General features: G+C 41.8%; 1 protein-coding gene across 1 annotated transcript in view; it reads right to left on the reverse strand.

Annotated features, from left to right (window-relative positions):
• Positions 1 to 1,675: 1,675 nt before the first annotated feature.
• Positions 1,676 to 21,699, reverse strand: part of CMYA5 (cardiomyopathy associated 5) — an 89,763-nt gene continuing 69,739 nt past the window's right edge. The window contains exons 10-13 of the mRNA XM_086698000.1: positions 11,047 to 11,180; positions 9,677 to 9,776; positions 7,410 to 7,583; positions 1,676 to 2,522 (exon numbers count right to left, since the gene is read on the reverse strand). Of these exons, the coding sequence (XP_086554126.1) occupies positions 2,276 to 2,522; positions 7,410 to 7,583; positions 9,677 to 9,776; positions 11,047 to 11,180 (655 nt within the window). The 3' untranslated portion in view covers positions 1,676 to 2,275. The remainder of the gene's footprint in view (positions 2,523 to 7,409; positions 7,584 to 9,676; positions 9,777 to 11,046; positions 11,181 to 21,699) is intronic.

Here is a 21,699-nt window from a genome sequence, read left to right on the forward strand (position 1 = left end):
AAAAATGAACTCAAAACAAGGGCCAGGAGGAAGGAATTGCTTGAGGATGTAAGGAAAAAGCATTAACTTCACTTTGCTTGTCTCCACTGGAATAATTCCCTAGAAACCCACCCACTGGAAATCTATCAGTCAACAGATGGAGGCAGCTGAAACATGGACCTTCTGAGCCCAGAGTCCTATCTTCCACCACACACATGGAGTCAGATATGGGAGGACCACTCACGGAACGTGATGGAGGATTGGCTTTAAAGAGGATCTCCGAAGTCCCTTGTCTGGATGTTTTATAAACTACAAAATGCTGTGACATTTCACATGCTTATTTAATCTGATGTTTACAATTATCCCAAGAGAAAGGCATAACTAAAGAATTTGAGTTAAAACCTGGAAGGAGCTGAATCAAGCTTCAACCTTAGTTCTTCCCATTATTCTGACTCTCCCCTTCATACCAGAGCTGCCAACTTGATGGCAGATGATGCTGGTGCCCTGTCCCATTTACCTCCAACTCACCCCCAGCGCACTTGAGTGTACCAACAGCTGCATTAGGCAGTTGTCTGGTGACAATTCTGCACGAGATGACTTTCTTTCTCATTTCCTTTGTCTGAGGGCTTTCTGGAGACTGCAGGAGTTTGCAAGGAACACACCTGGAAAAGTGGGGGTGGGGGGGGCAGTGGATGGGAACCTAATGCCCCCTGGATCAACCCTCAACCAACAGGGATTGGACAGAGTGGTTAAATGCCAGCTTCTGGAATGTTCTGGGTGGTTTCCAGGGTACCACCAGCACAAGTGAGCCCCAGTTGATCAGAGTGGCAATACCCACTCATAAAACATGTCCTTTATTGGCTCTTCCCCCTTCCTGTCTTACTTTCCCCACTTCCTCCCGTGTGCTTCCCAGAATTCCTTCCTGTGTAAACAACCAGCACTGCATCTTTATCTCCAGGTCTACTTTTGGAAGAACCCAAGCTGAGACAAATTCTAAAATTCATGTGGTTGCTACTACTGTTCCTGTTTTTAATTACATGACATTCTCACCAAAAAAGTAATAATGCCCATGGGTTGCTGATGAGTCAGAACCTGATGGTAACACTTTTAAGTCTTGACAAAAGTGAAGAGAACATTCTCAACAAAGCATTACATTGTTCCTTCTATTTCACTAAGTATCCACTTTGCCCGGAGCTGCTCTCATTTTAAAGCAGAGTTGTGATGGCTTTGGAGGGGCTCTACCAATGCAGTTACAGATCCAGTTTGGATTTTCTAGCTGTGAATCAAGAGAATTTAGAACAGATCTCAACAGTAGGATATGATTTCCTAATTACAAGAAAAGAAAGAAATGAATTCATAATTTAAAAAATCTATAAATAAGATCAAAGTATTTACATTATTGAAAACAAGAGCAATCATCTCAAAATGCCTTCTAGATTTATCAACTTGGCACACATATTTTAGGAAGATTTCAAGAGATTTCAATATAGTATCTAAAAATGACCAACTATTTCATTTTGGCAAAAAGAGATTCCCAGCTTCCTGTAGTTGACTGTAACTATGGGATAAAAGTGTTCAGATTTTAAAAGACGCATGTAAAATTCTTATGTGAAAGTTAGTCGTGACACAACCCACTGAAGCGTGATGGTCATTTACTCGGCCGTCTGTCCCAGTCCAGAGATGCAGGGCTCATAAGTTATATATAATAAGTTCATATAACAGGTTTTGTTTTATAGACTCTAGCCATTTATTTAGCAAATGGAAATTTCTAATACCTAGCTCTTGTCTACATTTAAAATTTCAGGGAAAAGAGACTCATGTCCTACAGTACATATTATTACAAAAGAGTTCATTATCAGCTGTGAACAATTAAAACTCCTTCTCTAATGATTAGAATCCAACATCCGTTAATGGAGTGAGGTGACATCTTTCTTATGGAAAAAGCTCATGTTTCTTGTCAGAGAAGGATATCCTGTCTGTCCATCACGGATAAAACAGGTGGAAGACCACTTCTCTATTCTGGTGCCCAAATCAGGTATAAATTCTTTTAGTTTAGGGGAGAATGCAAACATACATAAAGCAAAGGGTAGAAGTTGTTTTTCCATCGTCTTTACTCAAACGCTACCTAGAAAGTCAAGGTTTCCTTGGTGGTTTTGCTCACGTGCTGATCACTGTGCATGTAGCTATCATTAGTGCGAATGTATGGGAGACGTTTTGAATATATAGCACCCAAGAGAAAGAACAATAGACCCCCAAAATTTGAATTATTCTTCTTGCAAACTCTGAAAGCCAACAATCACTTGTGCCTTGCAGAATCTGGGGGCTCAATCCCCAGGTGCAAAGTACATTTTCCAGGTTTCTCCAGGGCAAAGGCAGGGTGAACACCCTCATTAAACCTGTGCCTGATGATGAAGAGCAACTGTCCACTTTCAGCATTAATGAAGAGAAGCCTCTGGTTATTGTAGTCCAACAGAATGCCCACCCTGGCAGGATGCTCAGTCACATGCACATCGCTCACAATGCCACTGTAGAAGAATGTATATCTGAAATGAAACAGAATGGGGAATTAAAAACTAGAAATCTTGAAAGACCATGGTGAAGAAGATCACTTGGTGATAACTAATTTTTCAGTTATTAATTTCACTACACAGTGAGTTGCAATAATGTTATCCCAATTCCTTTAACCAGATCCCTCCTAGATGCTAAAATGCATAGCTCATCTCAACAGACAAACACTTTTAATAATTTTGCTCCTTCTACATTAGGAGGCGGTCCCAGAATAACCAGCATATGCCTCCCTTGTGATTTTTCTCAACATTCTAATTCTTTCCCAGCTGCCCACATGTTTTAACTACCGCATTCATGGTGTCATTCTTTTGAATAAAACTCCTTTGAGGCTGCCATGTATTTTTAAAAGTACTGCAGGCTTGCCTTCCATAAAATGTATTACTTTTACAGCTTAAAATTTTTTAAGTAACTTACATAAGGGCCTTTATGAAGTTTAAGAAAAATTTCATTATTTTTGCCCAACTTCATCCTTTGTATATGCCCCCCCTCCCCCAGACCAACTTTCCTTTTTATCTTCTGAATGGTTTTTTTTGCAGCCTTGCAGCTCAGGTGTGTTGCCTCTAATTTCTCTCTTCAATTCAAATAAATTCAACTCAACAAGTATTCACTGGGCATGTCTGTGAGTCCGGCACTTTACTAGGCCCTCTGGGGGCTAAGAAGGACCACAGAGTACTGTCCTTGCCCTTGGGGAACCCAGACCCTCCTGACCAGGGAGGAAAACTCTGTTGATCACTTAAAAGTGGGCTATGGGTCAGGTCACGATCTCGCGTTCTGTGAGTTCGAGCCCCGCGTCGGGCTCTGGGCTGATGGCTCAGAGCCTGGAGCCTGTTTCCGATTCTGTGTCTCCCTCTCTCTCTGCCCCTCCCCCGTTCATGCTCTGTCTCTCTCTGTCCCAAAAATAAATAAACGTTGAAAAAAATTTAAAAAAAAAAAAAAAAAAAAGTGGGCTATGGGTGAGGCTCCGTCTCAGGGCAGAGATTGGTAAAGTGTTTATACACACATTTAATGGACCTGTTTGGTTGTGAAAGGACAGGTTCAAGAGCAGGCTAGGAAGGGGAAATCGCTCAACAGAAGAGGCTAAATTGCTCTGGGCAAAAAGTAACCCAAGTTTGGTGTTTTCTCCTGGGAGTCTTAGAAGCAGAGGCTGGGGCCCTGAAAGTGGGAGAAGGGAAAAAATGAGATAGAAGTGATGAGGGAAAGATCAGCGGGGATGGTCTGAGGAGTGGAAGCACAGCAGCACTGGTGTGGCAGAGAAAGCCAAGGACCCTTAAGGCCTATGACGTCAGTGTTAAGGGCCCAGAAGCTTGAGTACAGGTGTGTTTTGGGAATGGGAAGCTAGCAACTTCCCTGCAGAATAAACACCATGTGAGACGGCAGAGGTTCACAGGGATGTGAAAGTAAGCAAGGCGTACACAGTGATAAAGGACCTTTTCAATGTCTTGCCAGTGAGAGATCTGACAGAACAATAAGAATCTCAGGAAGCCCTGGAAGCCACAGAGAAGACCAAGGTTGCAAGTGGCAGTGACTGGGAACAGCAGCGTAGGCTGGGACTCTTACAGAAGGCTTTGGGAACAGATGAGCTCATATTCAGCAAAAAGGAACAGTTGGAACCGGACATAGGTGGGAAAGAGGAAGGGGATCCAACCAGCAGGGACAGCAGAAGCAATGACGAGGTGGCAGAATAAGCCCATTGGTCATAGAGAACAGCACCGTCTGTCTGACAGGTTTGGAGAGGACATGTGAGTGACTGTGAGGATATAACATGAATAAGTAAAGTCAGGGGCCAGGAACTAGACCTGCCCTGTCCATCACAATTGCCACTAGCCACATGTGGCCACTTAAATTAAAATTAAAATGATATAAAATTCAATGTCCAATTCTGCAGTCCTCGTAGCCATATTTCAAGTGTTCAAAAGCCATCTGTGACACCATTTTTCTATTTTCATAGAATTTTTGATTGCACACCACTGGTCTAGAGAGTTCTGAATGCCCTACTGAGCTATTTTCCCCAAGTCATGCTTAGAAGGCCCCTGGTGCTCACAGGCCCAGCCCCAGTCAGTCCCTGAGCTAGTCCCCACCATAGAGGCCAAGGAGGGAGAGACATTCCTCAAAGCCTTGGCTCCGCCAGTTCTGCAGGGCCTGGAATCTGCCCTGCCCTGCCCTGCTTCCACCTCCATTTCCTATCCAGCATATCAGTTCCTTCTCTAGCCTCCACTCTGGCCTGAAACCAAGCCTGTCTGCCTGGAGCCCTCTTACCTGCCCAGCTTTTGCCTGCCCCTTCTTGGGACTGCTGGTGTCTTTCGAACAAAGATCGAAACTTGATTCTAGATACCCGTGTAACTCTGGAACTGCTCTACTGGGGCCCCCACGTCCCGGTGGGCCCACCTCTGTGAATCTCACTACTGGCCAAGACTGAGTCCAGCCCCTTTTGGTCGTGATGGTTTACTCCCCTTGGGTCTCCTCATCCTTCCCCCTTCCTGGTCATATTATTCCTGGATTCCTGTCTTGACTGTGGTCCCATCTACAAACTGTAGATGTTTGTAGATTTTTGAGCAAAAACACAAGGGACATGATGGAAATGATATTCTAGAAATATTTGCCAGTTGCAACACACAGGATAGTGTGGCATGCGTGCAGACCTCGCCCTGGAAGGTACAGGCATGGTAGCTGTGGTGGAGGAGGTGAAAAGGCTGTGAACTAGGGGAGAAAGTTTAGGAGTGGGCAGGAAGAAGTCCAGTTGATTCTATGTCCTCAGACCCTCTCCATTTCTCCTTTCCACCTATAATATCTTAAACCTTAGATTCTACCCAAGTAGTATCAAGAGTAATACAGTTTGGTTTAAAATCATGAAGCCAGAAAAGTGAAACAGAGAGGGGTCTGCCACAGTGGTTATCACAGTGCCTTAAGGTGGGGTGCTCTATTTGAAACATGAAATGAAGGCACTCAAGGCTTGACCTCTCTGTGCTGTGACCACACAGACGGGCACACTCTTCCTCCCGGAACCCACAGAGCCTACCCTGGGCCTGAAAGAGCCGAAGACCAAACTTGTTGAACCTGTTGACAAGATACAATTCTGTTTTCTAGAGTCTAGAAATTTGTTACTGGAGGCTAATCTATGGTTTTGGGGTTTCAAAGATTCAAGTGTTGGGGCACCTGGGTGGTTCAGTTAGTGAAGCATCTGACTCTTGATTTCAGCTCAGGTCATGATTTCACAATTAGTTAAGTTCAAGCCCTGCATCAGGCCCATGCTGACCCTGCAGAGCCTGCTTGAGATCTCTCTCTCTCTCTCTCTCTCTCTCTCTCTCTGTGCCCCTCCCTAGCTCATGTTCTCTCTCTCTCTTTCAAAATAAATAAACTTTTTAAAAATGTTAATAAATAAATAAATAAATAAATAAATAAATAAATAAATAAAAAGATTCAAGTGCCTAAGGAAATTTTCATGAAATCAATATCTGGTTCATGAAATCAATATCTGGTTCCAGCTCTAAATCTACTCATTATAATTTCTGGGTTTGAGAGATTTTAAACTCCAGGCAGGGGCTAGGCCCTTAAGCATTGCACAGCAATGAACATCAATTATCATAATTGCTCTGACTTGATGAAATGTGACTTTAAATAGCTCTTGGAGATAGTGTCCTTATGAACCATGTCAGAAAATCAAACTCTGTCAAATAGGATACAGGGAGGAATGTGCAGCCAGAGATATGCAAAATCCCAATCTGTGGGCCTTTTTCTGGGAACTTGTGAGCTCTGAAGGCTTCCTTTTTAAAGCATTACATTTGAATAATGCCTCACATTTTCCTGATACTTTACAATTTCAAGACTCTCCCCTGTACCTGACTTCATGTGATCCTCACAACCCAAAAATGTAGCAGACCAGGCATCCCTGTCCCTTGACAAGATAGATGAGGTCTATTAGGTATGCTCAAAGGGTTCACTGACTCCTGGTGAGTAGCCAACAGGAGGCTAATCAAGGATGGGGCCAGGACTAAAGTCAGGTTTCTAATAAAGACCACCCTGTGAGCATATTCAGATCATTCCATGCTTGCCTCATCTCTCTGAGACTAACACAGGTTATGGTGTTTACATAGTAACCAACCAAACAAAACTACAACTAATACAGTTAGCAAACTTTTTCTGTAAAGAGCCACATAGTAAATATTTTAGGCTTTGGGGGTCACTGGTTGCTGTTATGACTAGTCAGCTCTGCCACTGACATGCAAAAGTAGCCACAGACAATATGTAAACCAATGAGCATGACTGTATTCCAATAATACTATCAGTAAAATTTTACAAAAACAGGCAGTGGTCCTATTTGACCTATAGGCTATAGTTTGCCAATTCCTGATATGGACCAATGAGAGGGGAATCGGGGACTCACTTCTTTTCTCACTCCTGTTGATTTCTCTGGGGAGGAAGCTTTTTAGTACTACCCTTGTCACCTCCTCCACCCTCAGGTGAGTTTAGAAGGAGAAATTGGCCATGCATGGCATAGAGGTCACTCCTCACTATCTTTGGAGAATGAGCTGACTGATGAAACATACTTCCTTTTTTGTTTCTCCAGGGACGAACTCTGCCATGCAGGGTGGGGAAGGTGGCATGGCTGGGTGAAATCTATTAATAGGGTTCAATGTAAGAAATCTCCTTTCCTTCAGGTATGAATCACATTCACTAAAGTTGGCTTCCTCAGTAATCAGACTAACAGTTTAGTCTTCATATGTTTGACTCTTTTGTTTTCTTTCTTTGTCGGCTCAGACTTGGACAGAGAAGTAGGATACTATTTGTTAGGTGCCTCAGAGACCTCTGCCTACACATTAACTCATGACACTTTGACCAAGAAGGGAAGCAAGGCTCCAGCTTACCTCTGTGGCTCAGAGCAGTGCATGTACCACGAAGTCTCCCCTTGTCCCAGGGTACCAGCCTGCACAGCTGAACGGGAGCAGATGCCAAGTCGGTAAGCTGGGCAGTCTGTGACTGTGGTTTCCCAGTAATGCTGGCCACAGGCAGGCAGCTCCTCACCCAGCACTGAGGGGATTCTGCAGACAAAGTGGATCACTTAAGCCTAGCACAGGTATCACCAGCTTTGATCTCCTAAACATCCACATTCACACAGTTGCACACAGTTTAGGCAGGATTCTATCCTTGGAAACTGCTGGAATTTGACTAGAGACATTTGTTGTCCATTGTGCCCCCAACTTTCAGCTCATTGCCACAGAACTGCACAAATTTTCAACATGCATTCAACATATTTCTGCTGCCACATACACCATGCATGTATAGTATACTGCATCTCTTGAAGAAGCTAAGAGCCAGGAAATAATTAGAATAATGGCAGGGGAAAAAAAGACATGGCACCATCTCTGTTTTCAGGGAGAGTGAGGAAATACAAGGGAGGAAGGTGGGGAGGTCCAAGAGAACATAACTTGCAAAGTTTTTTTCCAAAACATCAAGAGAAGACGAAGAAAAGTAGGAGGAGGTAGGGGAGGAGTCTCCAAAATCTTCTTTAACAATGAGTTCTGGTGTTTGCTGACCTTACTGGGCACAGAGACCAAATGAGGTGCAGCTCTTAAACGGCAAGACAGCCGGTGAGGCCAGAGCAGAGTGTAGAACTGGAGTGATGAGTGTGCTTTGTAGAAGCTGTGCTCAACAGTCTTTGGGACTCTGGCCTCTTTGGATTGTAGTAGGGGCACCTGAGAGGTTGTTGAAAGGTCTCCTTTTGTCTCACCTTAGCTATTTTTGTAACGGGCACCATGAAATGAACCCAAGCACTTTCAACTGCTGATGGGTGACCTTGTTTGCATGAAGTACTCAATCCTGCTTTGAAATGGCTGAGACAGCAAGGAAGCATTTTTAATTTAAGCAGTGTTAATATTCAGTCAGCACCCTCTCCTTTTTAACAGATGAGAAAATGATTAATGCAAAGGAATGTATTTCACTTTCTCGTGTCTTTACCCAACAACCTCCTTTCAAAGAGGTGGATACTGACAGGCCCTTGCTCTCTGAGCAAAGCCTGGCTGCCTGATATTTATGAGCTAATTTTCAGGTTAATAATAAATAAAGGTCTGTGAAATACATTACAGTTACCATCAGTTACCATCTATGAACTCTAACCAACTTCCAGTCTATTTCTTTTCTTTTTGATTTTTTGAAAAATCAGAAAAAGACAGAAAAGCCCAATCTATTTCTTAAATCTTTTTTTCCTCTGAATTCACTTATTTGTATATTTTTTAGCACCTACAACATTCCAGGCCCCATGCCAGATTCTGGGAATTCAAAGATGCAGAATACAGGGCTGCTCCTTGAGGATTATTCAAGACAGAGTGGCTAACAAACAATCCACCTGCGCTCAGACCTTTTCACAGGTAAGATCAAAGGGCGCTGGGGCCCAGAGAAAACTTCCAGGAGCAGCTAGCACTTGAGCTGGGCCATGCGCCGTAGTGAATACGGTGAACAGCAACCAGAAGGGAAAACCACACAGGTCATTGCTGGCAGCCACAGTGAGGGACTGAGGGCTTGCCGGCAGCCATGTGGGAGGCACATCCACGCCAACAGCTGCCTGTGTCTCACATGTTTTACACTTTTCAAAAGCCTTCACATACTTTCTCCCATTTGACCATTTGCCCCTCACAATGACCGTGAGAGATCGCAAGCAAATTGCAGATCAGTCTCCCCACGGGGCCCTCGGCTTTTGGCTCTTTAGTACTCCTTTTTCTGGGAGCTCCTGGGTGGGGAGGGACAAGAAAGTCTGAAACTCTGAAAGTCCTCCCTGTGGCCAGAAGCAGAAACTCAACAAAATGTCATTCTCCTCTCTTCAAAACCTGGTCTGCTATTGAAAATAACAGAAGAATTTAGCCTAGACTCTTTTTTTCATTTAATCAGAGATGGTACCTGAAAACAGCCTATGTTTTAAGCAAAACCATCTGTGCTTGTGTTTGCAATACAAATACTGACACTTACTCCAACTTAGGAACTACTGGCACTTTCTCCCTAGTGATGAGCCGTACCCGAACCGTATGGGTGTGCTCGTGATGATATTCGGTACTATACTCCCAGGTATGTCCATTAAACCAAGAACATGCGCAGGCAAGGCCACACCAGGGTGACACCCCTCTCAGAACACTCAACTTACTCTGTCAGCCGTCTCCTCTCAGCGAAGCTGATCACTGTCCCATTTGAGGAAATCTGCAGGGCAGGATGAGCCGTTTCTCGCAACAGAAGAAATCGGGTTCCTATTGCAGTTATGAACATAAGTTTATAAGATGATCACAATAGTAAGTGCTGTCCCTGGGCCTAGCCCCTCATTTCAGACTGCAGTCTCCCTCTCCCCTGACATCAAAATGCCCTGCTCAGTGTCTTCAGATCCACAAGCTGGAAATCTCATCCATGACAAACAAGGCCTGGATGAGTGCTAATGACCACGTGCCTGCACCTGGTGCTGCAGTTCGCCTCTCATAGTCGAGCTCCCTCTGCTATGCAAACTGTACTCCTCTGGCCAGCAACATCACCCGGAAACTGGCTAGAAATGCAGAAGCTCAGGCCCGTCCCGACCTCCTGGACCAAAATCTGCATTTTCTCAGGCTCCTCGGGAGATTCACGCGCACATGAAAGTCTGAAGATGCACTGGTGTCAGCCGAGGGAGTGGTTCTAACAGTGGAAGATCCAGGCACCATATTAGGACTGGAGGGGAAATATTTCTGGGAAGGCAGCCCTCATGTCCTCTCCTGTAAACATCAGGCTGGCCCTGACCACATCACAAACAAGGCATGTGCACAAGTTTTTGCTGGTTAAGCAAATCACTTGATGTACTGCCCTCAATCTTCTGCCATCTTTGGGTCGAGGGTAAGATAAGAAAATGATCACCTTTGCATCTCTCACTTTTCACAATAATTGAGAACAGCCAAGTATTTTTTTATGGGCATCATTTGGCTATTTTCTCCAAAATGTCATTGAACAGCTTTATCACTTCCTTGAGTTATTCACTCATTTATTCAACAAACATTAATTGGCACAAACTATGTGCTAGGCACCAGAAATAAACAGAAGAATGAGACTGGAAGCTTGCTCATAGAGTTTACAGTGTAATAAAATAAGAATATCCCCATCCCACTGTCCCTAACACACACTCAAAACATGCCCACTAATTATAGCACATTGAGAGCCAAACAAGAATCATCTGGGGGGATTAAAAACACATGTCAGAGCCCATATGCATCTCCAGATCAATCAGATCAGAGACTCCATGAGTGGGGCCCCAACATCAGTCTTTTTTAAGTACCCTGACTGATGGCTAATGAGTAGCCAAGGTTGAGAACTTCTTAAACCAGAAATCTAAAAGAAATATCTTGGTCTTTAACCAATGTTGGGTCCTCATGCCAAGAACCTAGTCCAAGAGGTTGGAGCTTTAAGAATAGTCTTCTACAGTGTCTTCTCTAGGTGTTAGAAGGAAAGAAATGGAAATGCTTGGAAATAGTTCTCTGTGTGTGTATGAAAAAGAAGTACCTCTGGTGGAAATGAGGGCAGCTTCACTCTGCTCACTTGCCCCAAATGCATTGATGGCTCTCACGTAGAAAAAGTAATTGTCATTGGGTTGGAGGTTAACTTTCAGCTGGAGTCCTTTAATTCCAGAGAAGGATCTAAACACAAAAGAAAAACTAATTTAAATACCGGGTCACACGCTAAACAACTCATCATATTTCAATCCTGGAGTGAATGAACATTTTTTATTAACAACAAATAACTTATTTTTCCCTTTTGGTGACCACCGAGTTAGCAAGCCCGATTCTACAAAATGTTTATGGTCCACTAAGATTACTTAATCAAATCACTTCTACCTTTGTCAACTTTGTCCAATATATGCCTTCCAGAATGCTCCTGAAATGAACCAAACTTTTTTTTAAAATTCAGAAAACAGACTAATTTTGTGGTTAATGAGTCTGCAAGAATATATTACTTTATCAATTTCTGCCTAAGAGGGCATTTCTGGATTAAGATGATGTTAAGCCAATCTATAATACCACAGATCCTAATATCTAATTAGCAGATCCAGCATAGTGGAAAACTTAAGGTGAGTGATGATTTTGTACATGGCCATCATACAAAAGCCAGTCAAGTTATAGAAACAGAAGAGCCCTAAAGAATACAATATCTTTTAAAAAATATTTAAGTTTATTTATTTTGAGAGAGAGAGAGTAAGCAGGGAAGGGGCAGAGAGAGAGAGAGAGAGAGAGAGAGAGAGAGAGAGAGAGAATCCAAATCAGGCTCCTCACTGTCAGCTTAGAGCCCGATGCAGGGCTTGATCCCACAACCCTGGGATCATGACCTGAGCTGGTATCAAGAGTCAGACACTTAACTGACTGAGTAGCCTAGGCACCCCTAGAAGACAGTATCTTGTAAAGCAAGTTTAGTCCAAGCAAGAAAAGCAAGTTCTAATTGCCAAATAAAATCCCCAAAGTTTCTGTTTCTAAATCTCCCATGTAGATTAAGATAAAAGGCTGGTAGTGGTATCTAAGTGGCAACGGGCTTACAACAGCCCAACCATTTAAACACATACAGACTTGCTGGATTTGAACAGAGAGCTCTCAGAACGTGCTGGGGAGCTGAAGTAGTTTGTGCCTCTTTTCTAGTCTCTTGATCTGCCTGATAGCATGACCCAGAGCATGTATACAAGTAAATTACACAAGTGCTCTTTTTCTTCAGCCTCTATCTGGAGAGGCTTTGGAGAGAGTTACAAGTTAGGCTCCTTACTAAGGAATTCCTAATCTGAGTGCTAATGCCAGGCTCTGTTCCCTGGAGATCTTGCCTTTGGATAATGGTCAGTGAAAACAATAGTACAATACCCTTCCTGCTCATTCTCAGAAGAAGGTTTTTTGTTTTTTTTTTAAATCCGTTTGCTTGTTTGTTTTTGTTTTTCTTTGTGTTTGTTATCAACAAATGTACTACAAAAGTGTTTGAATCAAAGACTTTTTTCAGGTCACTTCTACTTCTGTAGATTTATTTCACTTCTCAGTACCTGCCTTAGAGAACACCATGGAGAATCAGAAGAAGGAAAAAGCATCATTAATTCAAAAAACAAACTAATCAAAAAGTTTTCAAAAGCAGGAAATATGTACAAAGTAACAATGCCCTCCCCCACCACGTCTAAAAGTGAAAAAACACCCCGTCTTCCTCAGAAAGAAGGGGACAGAGGAGGGGAGCAGACTGGGTCTATTTGTGTATATGCTATTTAGTGCCCTGTCTGGAAGAGACCGCTGGAGACTGCTCAGATGTTATTGGTCGTTATTTCAGAACCTACCACCTGACCCAGCTCTCCACAAGCACTATCTTTAGATGCACAGGGGATCAATGAGCCACATGTTCACAGACAACTAATTATGCTTCAGTTAGTTAATGAAAACCCATGTCCTATGATTAAGAATGTAATTCCTGACTAATATCTAGCATATTATTCTGGGGTGGATGTATTGCTTATCTTATTTGATTTGATGACTAAAGAGATGTTTTAAATGTATGCTAATTATAATAAGCTGTAAAATTATTGTCTCAGTAAGCATACTTGGGCCTGTACTGAATTAACTTCATTCACTCATGAAATAAATGTCTGTCAATCACTTGTGTGACCAGACCCCGTTACCCTGAAGCCTGAGGGGCATTTAGCAAGACTAGGTGAGGAAATTTTAGTTTCAGAGAAGGGATAAAACATGCTGGCTTCATTTCATAACAATGAGATTGTTAAATACCAAAAATACTGATTTGGGGGAAGTGTTTGCCTTGAAGTTTTAGGAAGTTTGCCAAGGAAAGAATTCCATATATATAATCAACTGCATCCTATGTCTCACCACTCATTTAAAGAATAAAGGTCTACACGGTATTGAAGTCAGAATATGGGATCAGATCCTGCTTTCAGTATGTGAACAGGCCATGCAGAGTTGATAGATATGCACGATGCCCTCATTGCATCTGTGAAATAAAAGCACTAGGCATGAGCACGAAAATGATGTGAAATGTCATAGAGTTTTATTGGTGACAAGTTGTCATCTTATGCTCCAGCACCAAGAACAAAGCAAAAAATCTCACATACAAATGGTTTATCTCCATGTCTTTTTACTTGTCTGACCTCATCACTTGAATGCCATAAAATTCCTCATACTAGCTTTCCTTGCTTTTAGCCAAATAAAAACTTTTTTTTAATGTTTATTTTTTTTAGAGAGAGAGAGAGAGAGAGAAACACAGAGTGTGAGCAGGGGAGAGGCAGAGAGAGGGAGACACAGAATCTGAAGCAGGCTCCCGGCTCCAAGCTGTCAGCACAGAGCTGACACAGGGCTCAAACTCACGAACCACATGATCATGACCCAAGCAGAAGTAGGGCGCTTAACCAACTGAACCACCCAGGGCCCCACCCAATAAAGCCTTTTAAAAATTTGGAATTTGAAATCTGAAGAGTGGCACTCTTCCACAGATGATAATTTTTTTAATTGCAGAAACAAAAACATCATCACTGCAACCAAACCCACATGACTTATTCAAAGTGTAGTTTGCAGTAGGACCCAGATTCACAGAATATCCAAACTGAGGTAAATGGTTACACAACACATGGAACCACAGCAAGTTGTTGGTGCTTAGGTAAGAAGGATGTTAGCCTCATCAGTACTATGACTGATCTATGTGAAAAGTCTAAAGCCAAAAGTAAAATTCAAAAGACAGTAAGAAATGTGAGTCAGATGGCCTCACTTTGGGTCATAAGTGTGGAATTCTCCCTACAAGAGCCATACTGCAGTGTAGGGGACAGCTCTCTGTGTGCAGTTTTCAGGAATGTGAGGGCAAGGAAGCATCTAGAAACCCTGATGCATCAGCAATTAGCAGATTGCCGGTGGAGCATAAGCATGCCAAGGAGTACAATCCCACCTTTCTGTGCTCAGCAGGTCTTTGAAAGACTTTCAGCTATTCATCTCTCCACTGGTAGAACAAATGACATTTGTTAAACTCCAGTGCTATAAAGCAGAGAGAAACTTTCAAGGAGACCCACAGAAGTCCGAAAGGCTATGGTAAATGAGACTGTTCCTCTCTTCTGTTGTTTCAGAAGGCAAATGAGTGGAAGCCACTGGGAGCCAATGTCCGCCCAATATAAGAAAGGCCTTTGTAGCTTGAGACCTTTCACAAGGCAGTCCAAAGTTTGACACAACCTACCATACAGACAATGGGGCAAGAATCATTTTACGTGGGAATTGAAAAGGGTCTTCATGAAGTAAAAAACCATTAGGGACCTAATGCTCAATGAGAAAATACTAAAAGCATTCCTATAAGTTGGAGACATGGACATGAGGTTAAAAAAAGAAGTCATGCAGGGGCAACCTAACCTGCCAAGAGTCCTAAATTACAAAGCTAAGGTAATGAGAACTGCATGGCACTGGGACATAAATAGATGGATCAATAGAACACGTGACAGATTATAAAGGTCAGGAATGGAGCCAAACACAGGCTCTTAAGTAGATAATAATGGAAGTATTTCAAATCAGAAGGTCAAATGATGGGTTTTCTTCCTTGGACGGCTGGATAGTCATACTGAAAAAATAAAGTTGGATTACTAATTTCACACTTGCTACTGAAATAAATTTCAGATGATAAAAGATCTAGTTTTTAAAAATGAAATCACTGGATACTAAAAAAACATAAGAGAGAGGATTTTTAAATAGGAGACAAAAACTAAAAGCTATTTTAAAAAGAGATTGATAAATTCACCTAAAATAGTATCAAAAGGTATACATGGCATATGCAACATGATTCATCACCACAGAGACATCAGTCAAAACCACAATAGATGGCACCTCACACCTGTTAGAATAGCTATTATCAAAAAGATAAGAAGTAACAACCATTGGCAAGAATGTGGAGAAAAGGGAACCCTTGTGTACTGTTGGTGGGAATGCAAAATGGTGCAGCCACTGTGGAAGACAGTACGGAGGGTCCTCAAAAAATTAAAAACAGAGCAACCATATCATCTAGCAATTTCACTGCTGGGTATTTATCCAAAGAATATGAAAACACTAACTTAAAAAGACACCTGCATCCCCATGTTCACTGCAACATTATTTACAATAGCCAAGAAATGGAAACAACCTAAGGGTCCATCAATGGATTAAAGAAGATGTGAGATATTTCTATATCTAGGCCTACAGACCTATCTCACAATGGAATAAAACTCAGCTATAAAAAAGAACAAAATCTTGCCATTTGTAACAACATGGATGGACCTAGAGTATATAATGCTAAGTGGAACAATGCTAAGTCAGACAAAGACAAATACCATATGATTTCACTTATATGTGGAATCCAAAGAAAAATGAGCCAACAAAACAGAAACAGACTCATAAATACAGAGAACCATCTGGTGGTTGCCAGAGGGGAGAGGGGTGGGGGGATGGGTGATATAGGAGAAGGGGATTAGTATATGTGCTGCCGAAGCGAGCACTGGAGAAGGGGATTAAAAGATACAAACTTCAGGGGCGCCTGGGTGGCGCAGTCGGTTAAGCGTCCGACCAGCTCAGGTCACGATCTCGCGGTCCATGAGTTCGAGCCCCACGCGTCAGGCTCTGGGCTGATGGCTCAGAGCCTGGAGCCTGTTTCCGATTCTGTCTCCCTCTCTCTCTGCCCCTCCCCCGTTCATGCTGTGTCTCTCTCTGTCCCAAAAATAAACAAACGTTGAAAAAAAAATTATAAAAAAAAAAGATACAAACTTCTATTTATAAGATATGAGGATACAAGGTACAGTATTGGGAATACTGTATGTTAGTACAGTTAATAGTATGTTAATAGTATGTAATAACTTTGTATGCTAAAAGATGGTAGCTACATTTATTGTGATCACTTCATAAGGTAGATACATATTAAATCACTATGTCATATGCCTGAACCTAATATAATATTGAATATCAACTACAAATCAATTTAAAAATTATGCATGGCAAAAAACCTTCAAAAGAAATTAGCAACCCATGTTGTAGATGAGTACTAATGTTCTTTAAAAACCAAAGAACTTCTACAAATCAATAAGGAAAAAACTATAGTCCAACAGGAAAAAAAAATAGGTAAAGGAAATGAATATTTCACAGGAAAGAAAGTACATGGCTCCGAAACATATGAAATGATGTTCAACCTATTAATAGTAATGCACACTGAAACTATAATAAGATTCTATCTTCTACCTATCAAGTTGTCAAAGATCAAAAGTTTTATCATACCCTATGCAGGCTAGGATATGAAGAACAAAGCACTCTTTTTGTATGCTTCTAGCCTGTGTGTAACAGCCACAACCTCTATGTAAACAGTTTGGTAATATCTATCAAAATCCAAAATGTAAAACCTCTATCCAGTCATTCTATTTCTAAAGAATTTTTTCAATGTTTATTTATTTTGAGAGAAACAGAGAGCGAGAGTGTGTGTACCCATGCAGGGGAGGGGCAGAGAGAGAAGGAAAGAGAGAATTCCAAGCAGGCTCCATGCTGTCAGCACAGAGACCCATGTGGGGCTCAATCTCACAAACCATGAGATTATGACTTAAGTGAAATCAAGAGTTGGATGCTTAACCAACTGAGCCACCCAGGTACCCCAGTCATTGTATTTCTAGGAATTACAGATATTCTGGTACATGTGTGAAATGATATGTGATAAGGTTTTTTCTGCAGCATTGTTTGTGATAGCAAGAAAATGGAAACAACTTAAGTACCTTTCAATTGGTTAAATAAATTAAATTATATTCTTAAACCAGAATATAATGGAATTGTTCTTAAAATTGAGACAGTTCCATATCTATTGGTACAGGATACTCACCAAGAAATATTTTTAAATAAGAAAAGCAAGGGTGGTAGAAATATCTATAGTATGCTACCATTGGTTGCAAAAATATAGAGATGTTTGTATACACACATCTGAAAGGATAAATATGAATCAGGTAAGAGTAGTTGCCTCCAGGGAGAAGAATTGAGTAGGTGACAGATAAATAGAAAGGCGACTTAATTTTCACTGTATCCCTTTGTATCTTTTGAATTTTGTACCATTTGGATATTATCCAAAATTAATTAAATAATTTACTTTTAGAGCTATATTACAAGCTCAGGAGTTGGTTGAATGTGTTTGCAGAACACGTGTTAATTTGAATTTTGTATAGTAGCTTCTCTATATTCAACAATTTGTGTGGGATGGAAGAAAGGAGTTTATGTGTGCTTTAGGGAACCTGAGGGGCTGGTAATACTGAGGAGTGACTGCCTCTGCATTGCCGTGTCTAACACGTAGACTTAGCATGTTTTCTCCCCGGCAGAGGGGGGCGGCATGTGTACAAACAATATGGAGGAATCCAGTGCCATTACTCCTGGAAGCAGCCTACGGATGGTGCTGTCACTGCAGTGCACAACAGATGGCTAAGTACAAATTGTTTGTTAAAAACACAGTGGGTTCTTACTAGCATTCCTTTTGGCCGCACCAACATTCAGCCAGTCAGTCAACACCATTTCATGTGAACTGTGAACAGAGCACACGGCTGGGCCCTAGGGGACCAGCTAGTAGTGTTTCCCAGACCTGCCCGGACACATTAGACCTTCTGAATTGGAATTTCTTAAGGAGGCCTGTGAATCTAAGCTTTTACAAGTAACCCAGTTGATTTTTATGATCAGTTAGGTTTGGAAAACACACTCATAAGATAGAGTGGGATGAGACGGGATGGGAGGGAGAAATAGGAAAAAGAAGAAAAATCCATGAGAACATAAGCAACATTAAATGCAAGAACTAACTTTTGCTGTTGGAAGCCATTTTAAAAACCTAAACTGTATAAACATGGAACTTTCTGTTTTAAGATGAAAAACTTTAGTTAAATCAGGATTAAGAAGAAAATTCTTTATATATGGATTTTTTTTTAAACTTGGTAAAATAAAAATTTTTGAACAGGACCATTTGTCTTTTGATAAATGAGGACATTATGAGATTCAGTGTTAACTAAACATCACTATTCATAATAGCGTAGGAACACGAGGGCTGAACACTGCCAACCTTGGGACTCAGGCTCTCCTGTAATTAGATTTCTCACAAAAATCTAAGTGAGCCAAAGGATTCCAGCAGAAGGATCCTGGAGTTTTGTTTTCTCTGTAGTTCCCCTCCAAAGCCTGAATGATAGCATTTCTATTTCAGGCAGAGAAGCCCAGGAGTCTAGTAACATCCATTCCTCTGGATTCTCTAAATTTTCCTTAACCACTTTAAGCCCACATATGTAGACAATTACTTGAGGTCCCTATAGCACCACCCGCCTGGAATGGTGATTTAACATTACATTTTCAGACCTTGTTTAAAAAATGATTACATCGGCAATGTTTTTGCAATTTTTGTAAAACTGCTCTTAAAGACAATCACTATTATCTTGTTCAATAGCCCTTATATAAAGATCTACATGAAAAATTCATCTTAGAGCTGAATGTCAAGAAATATAATTGTCTCTTAGTGAAATGTTATGCTTCCTTTTTATAAAAAGACGAGTTATGTAATCTCTTTCTCCCTCTTACTGTCTCCCCCTCTCTTGTTTTCACCTTAGCTACCAGGAAGTTCAGATTGAAATTTTATGTTCCATTGAGCTACTGTTCTTAACCTGTACTTTCTGATACAATCTCCTCACCCCTGCATGATCTGGCTCTTGTTCTTACATGATTGTTTCTAGTCGTTCTATTATGTCTAGGTCTTTTATAGTGAACAACTTGAATCCTTTTGGAAATTGACGGAACATAAGGTAGAAGTGAAGGAACAGTCTGGGTTTTCATTGATTGAGGTTTTACTATACAACCAGGAGGTGTATAGGATTGTAAATGATCAAAGTTAATTAGATTCATTTGGGAAGAAAGATTTCTTTTAGGAAAAGCTAAATGCCAAGAATCCTGGGTAAGGGAGTGGGAATCATCCCATAACTCACTCTCCCAAGTGCTCCTTGCTGAGAGATATTACCTGGGTCAGGAAAACAATACCATGTAAACATTGGCTATTAGCTCTTAAATACTCAATAAATTTTGGTCCGTTCATGTCAATGATCCTCCTATCACCCTGTGAAGCAAGCTTGGAGCAGGAATAACTACCTCCTCCAGGAGGAGGAAGTCAATGATTTGAAGGTCAAATCATTTGCTGTTGACAATTGGTCATCACCTATCCAGCCGAAAATTTGGTACAAAGTTTTTTTAAAAAGAAAGAAATGCTGGGATTCTTCATATCCTATTCAGGTACTAAGTTCATTAGAAAACTCGCCCCTATTTGTCCTTATTATACAGACAGAGTGGCAGCTGTCCCCAGCTAGAAAACCCAACCATGAGAGACAATTCTGTTCCTGCCCCACCATGTGTGGCCCTGAATGCTGGAAGCAGGAGGAACATGAGTTTACAGGCCCAGCACCCAGACCCCAGCTCACCCTGGGGATGCTTCTGGGGAGGGGGACCCAGGGAGGGTTTCTCCACCCTACAGCCACAGCCAGGGTGGCAGGGGAAGGGGCAGGAAGTTCACTACCAACTACTTTTGTGGTGTATTGAGTCTCACAGATTTGTCATTCAGTACACAGCTTCTCTCTGCACAGCCCACACAGCTAATCCCTGTACTATATTTCTCTCAGTTTTCCCTCCTCCACCCACAGTTCTGCTGACTTCTCTCCACACAGGAGAGACAGAACAGCTGAGGAAACAGCCGAGCGGTGGAAAATTTTTGAAAGTGTTTTGAGCCCACCCAACCTGAGGAGAGCATTCAAAGAAAAACAGGAAAGGGTGAGTAGGAGCTCCCTCAGCCCCCACACACAAGCCGGGGATTGTCACTCCCGCCCACCGCCCAATCCCAACAGGGGCCGACTGCTGGGGCCCAGCCATGATGCCCACACACAAAAATATGCAAATGTGTTTTCTGTGAGGATTACGGAATGGAGGCAATTGCTTGGCTATTTCAGATACCACGTCATGGAACTTGGGGGCTCAGTAGGCTCACTCCATTCAAACACTCACTGTAAGAGTTCGCCCAGCACCTTTGGTCTTAAATTGGAACATTTAGAGGCCATCATACTGGGAGAATGAATGCAGGTCTGAAGATGCAGGTCCTTCTGTTCTGGCAACAAAAATCAGATTCCCCAGTCTAAACGGTAATCAATGCCCTCCCTGTGTGTGTGTACGTTCATGTTACTCATCCTTTTCTCCATTCTTTTCATTTCCTTTCAACTTCTCTTCCTACTCCAGACCAGAGCCTTTAAGGCTATCTGTCTCTTCAGAAATTGAAGGTGAGAAAGAGACGTGAACTCATTTAGTTCTCAATTCGCTTTAGTCTTCCCTCTCCACTGTACCAGAGACTCTAGCCAGCTAGATGACCTGGTGGTGGCAAGGCCAGCAGGAGGCTGGCTACTCCCCTCATTCATTCACTCATTCATTCACTTAACAGAACTTTATTGAATATCTACACAGATAAGTTGCCCATCCTCACCCAAACACACCACATCAAAAAGAAGGAATCTTTGATCCCATTTACTCCCCAACAGTGACCTCTGTATCAATTTTTGGATCTGGTTTAGCATAAGATTTTTGGGTAGAACCCAGAACCAATGAAAAGGTTATGTGACCAATGGCTAAACAAGATTATAAGTGCCATAGAGTGATCCATTAAATAGTTTCTAGTCCATGAACTAGGCTGGTCTTATCTCCTAGCTAAGCACCCAAGCACTAAAATTAATTCATTCACCATTCTGTGCTACTTTTCAGCACAGGTTATTTTGTTCCCATTTTGAGTAAGAGATTATCCTCAAATCCGGCCTAACTTTTCTTGTTGGTATCAGTATTATGTGTTCAGTGCTAATTGATATTAACCCATTCAGGTAACACATATTTATTGAGTACTTACAATATGCCAGATAGTGTCCCAGACACTGAGGCTGCAAATTTACATAATGATCCCTTCATGGAGACAACAAGTGAGTGGGATCAGATAACTCTTGGCTTACTGTTCTTTCCAAGACAAAAATAACTCTAATTATGTACTGCTGTACAGAGAACCGAAGTGAAGAATGTGGTTCTAATAGAATGGAACAGTAGGGATTGTTTGCATTTTGACTAGAGGTGATCAAGTTTTAAGTTTGTTTATCAATTCTACTATCTGACTAGTTGT

Source organism: Puma concolor, chromosome A1, assembly GCF_028749965.1.
Source record: "Puma concolor isolate L17-30 chromosome A1, mPumCon1.1.hap2, whole genome shotgun sequence".
NCBI classification, from domain to species: domain Eukaryota; kingdom Metazoa; phylum Chordata; class Mammalia; order Carnivora; family Felidae; genus Puma; species Puma concolor.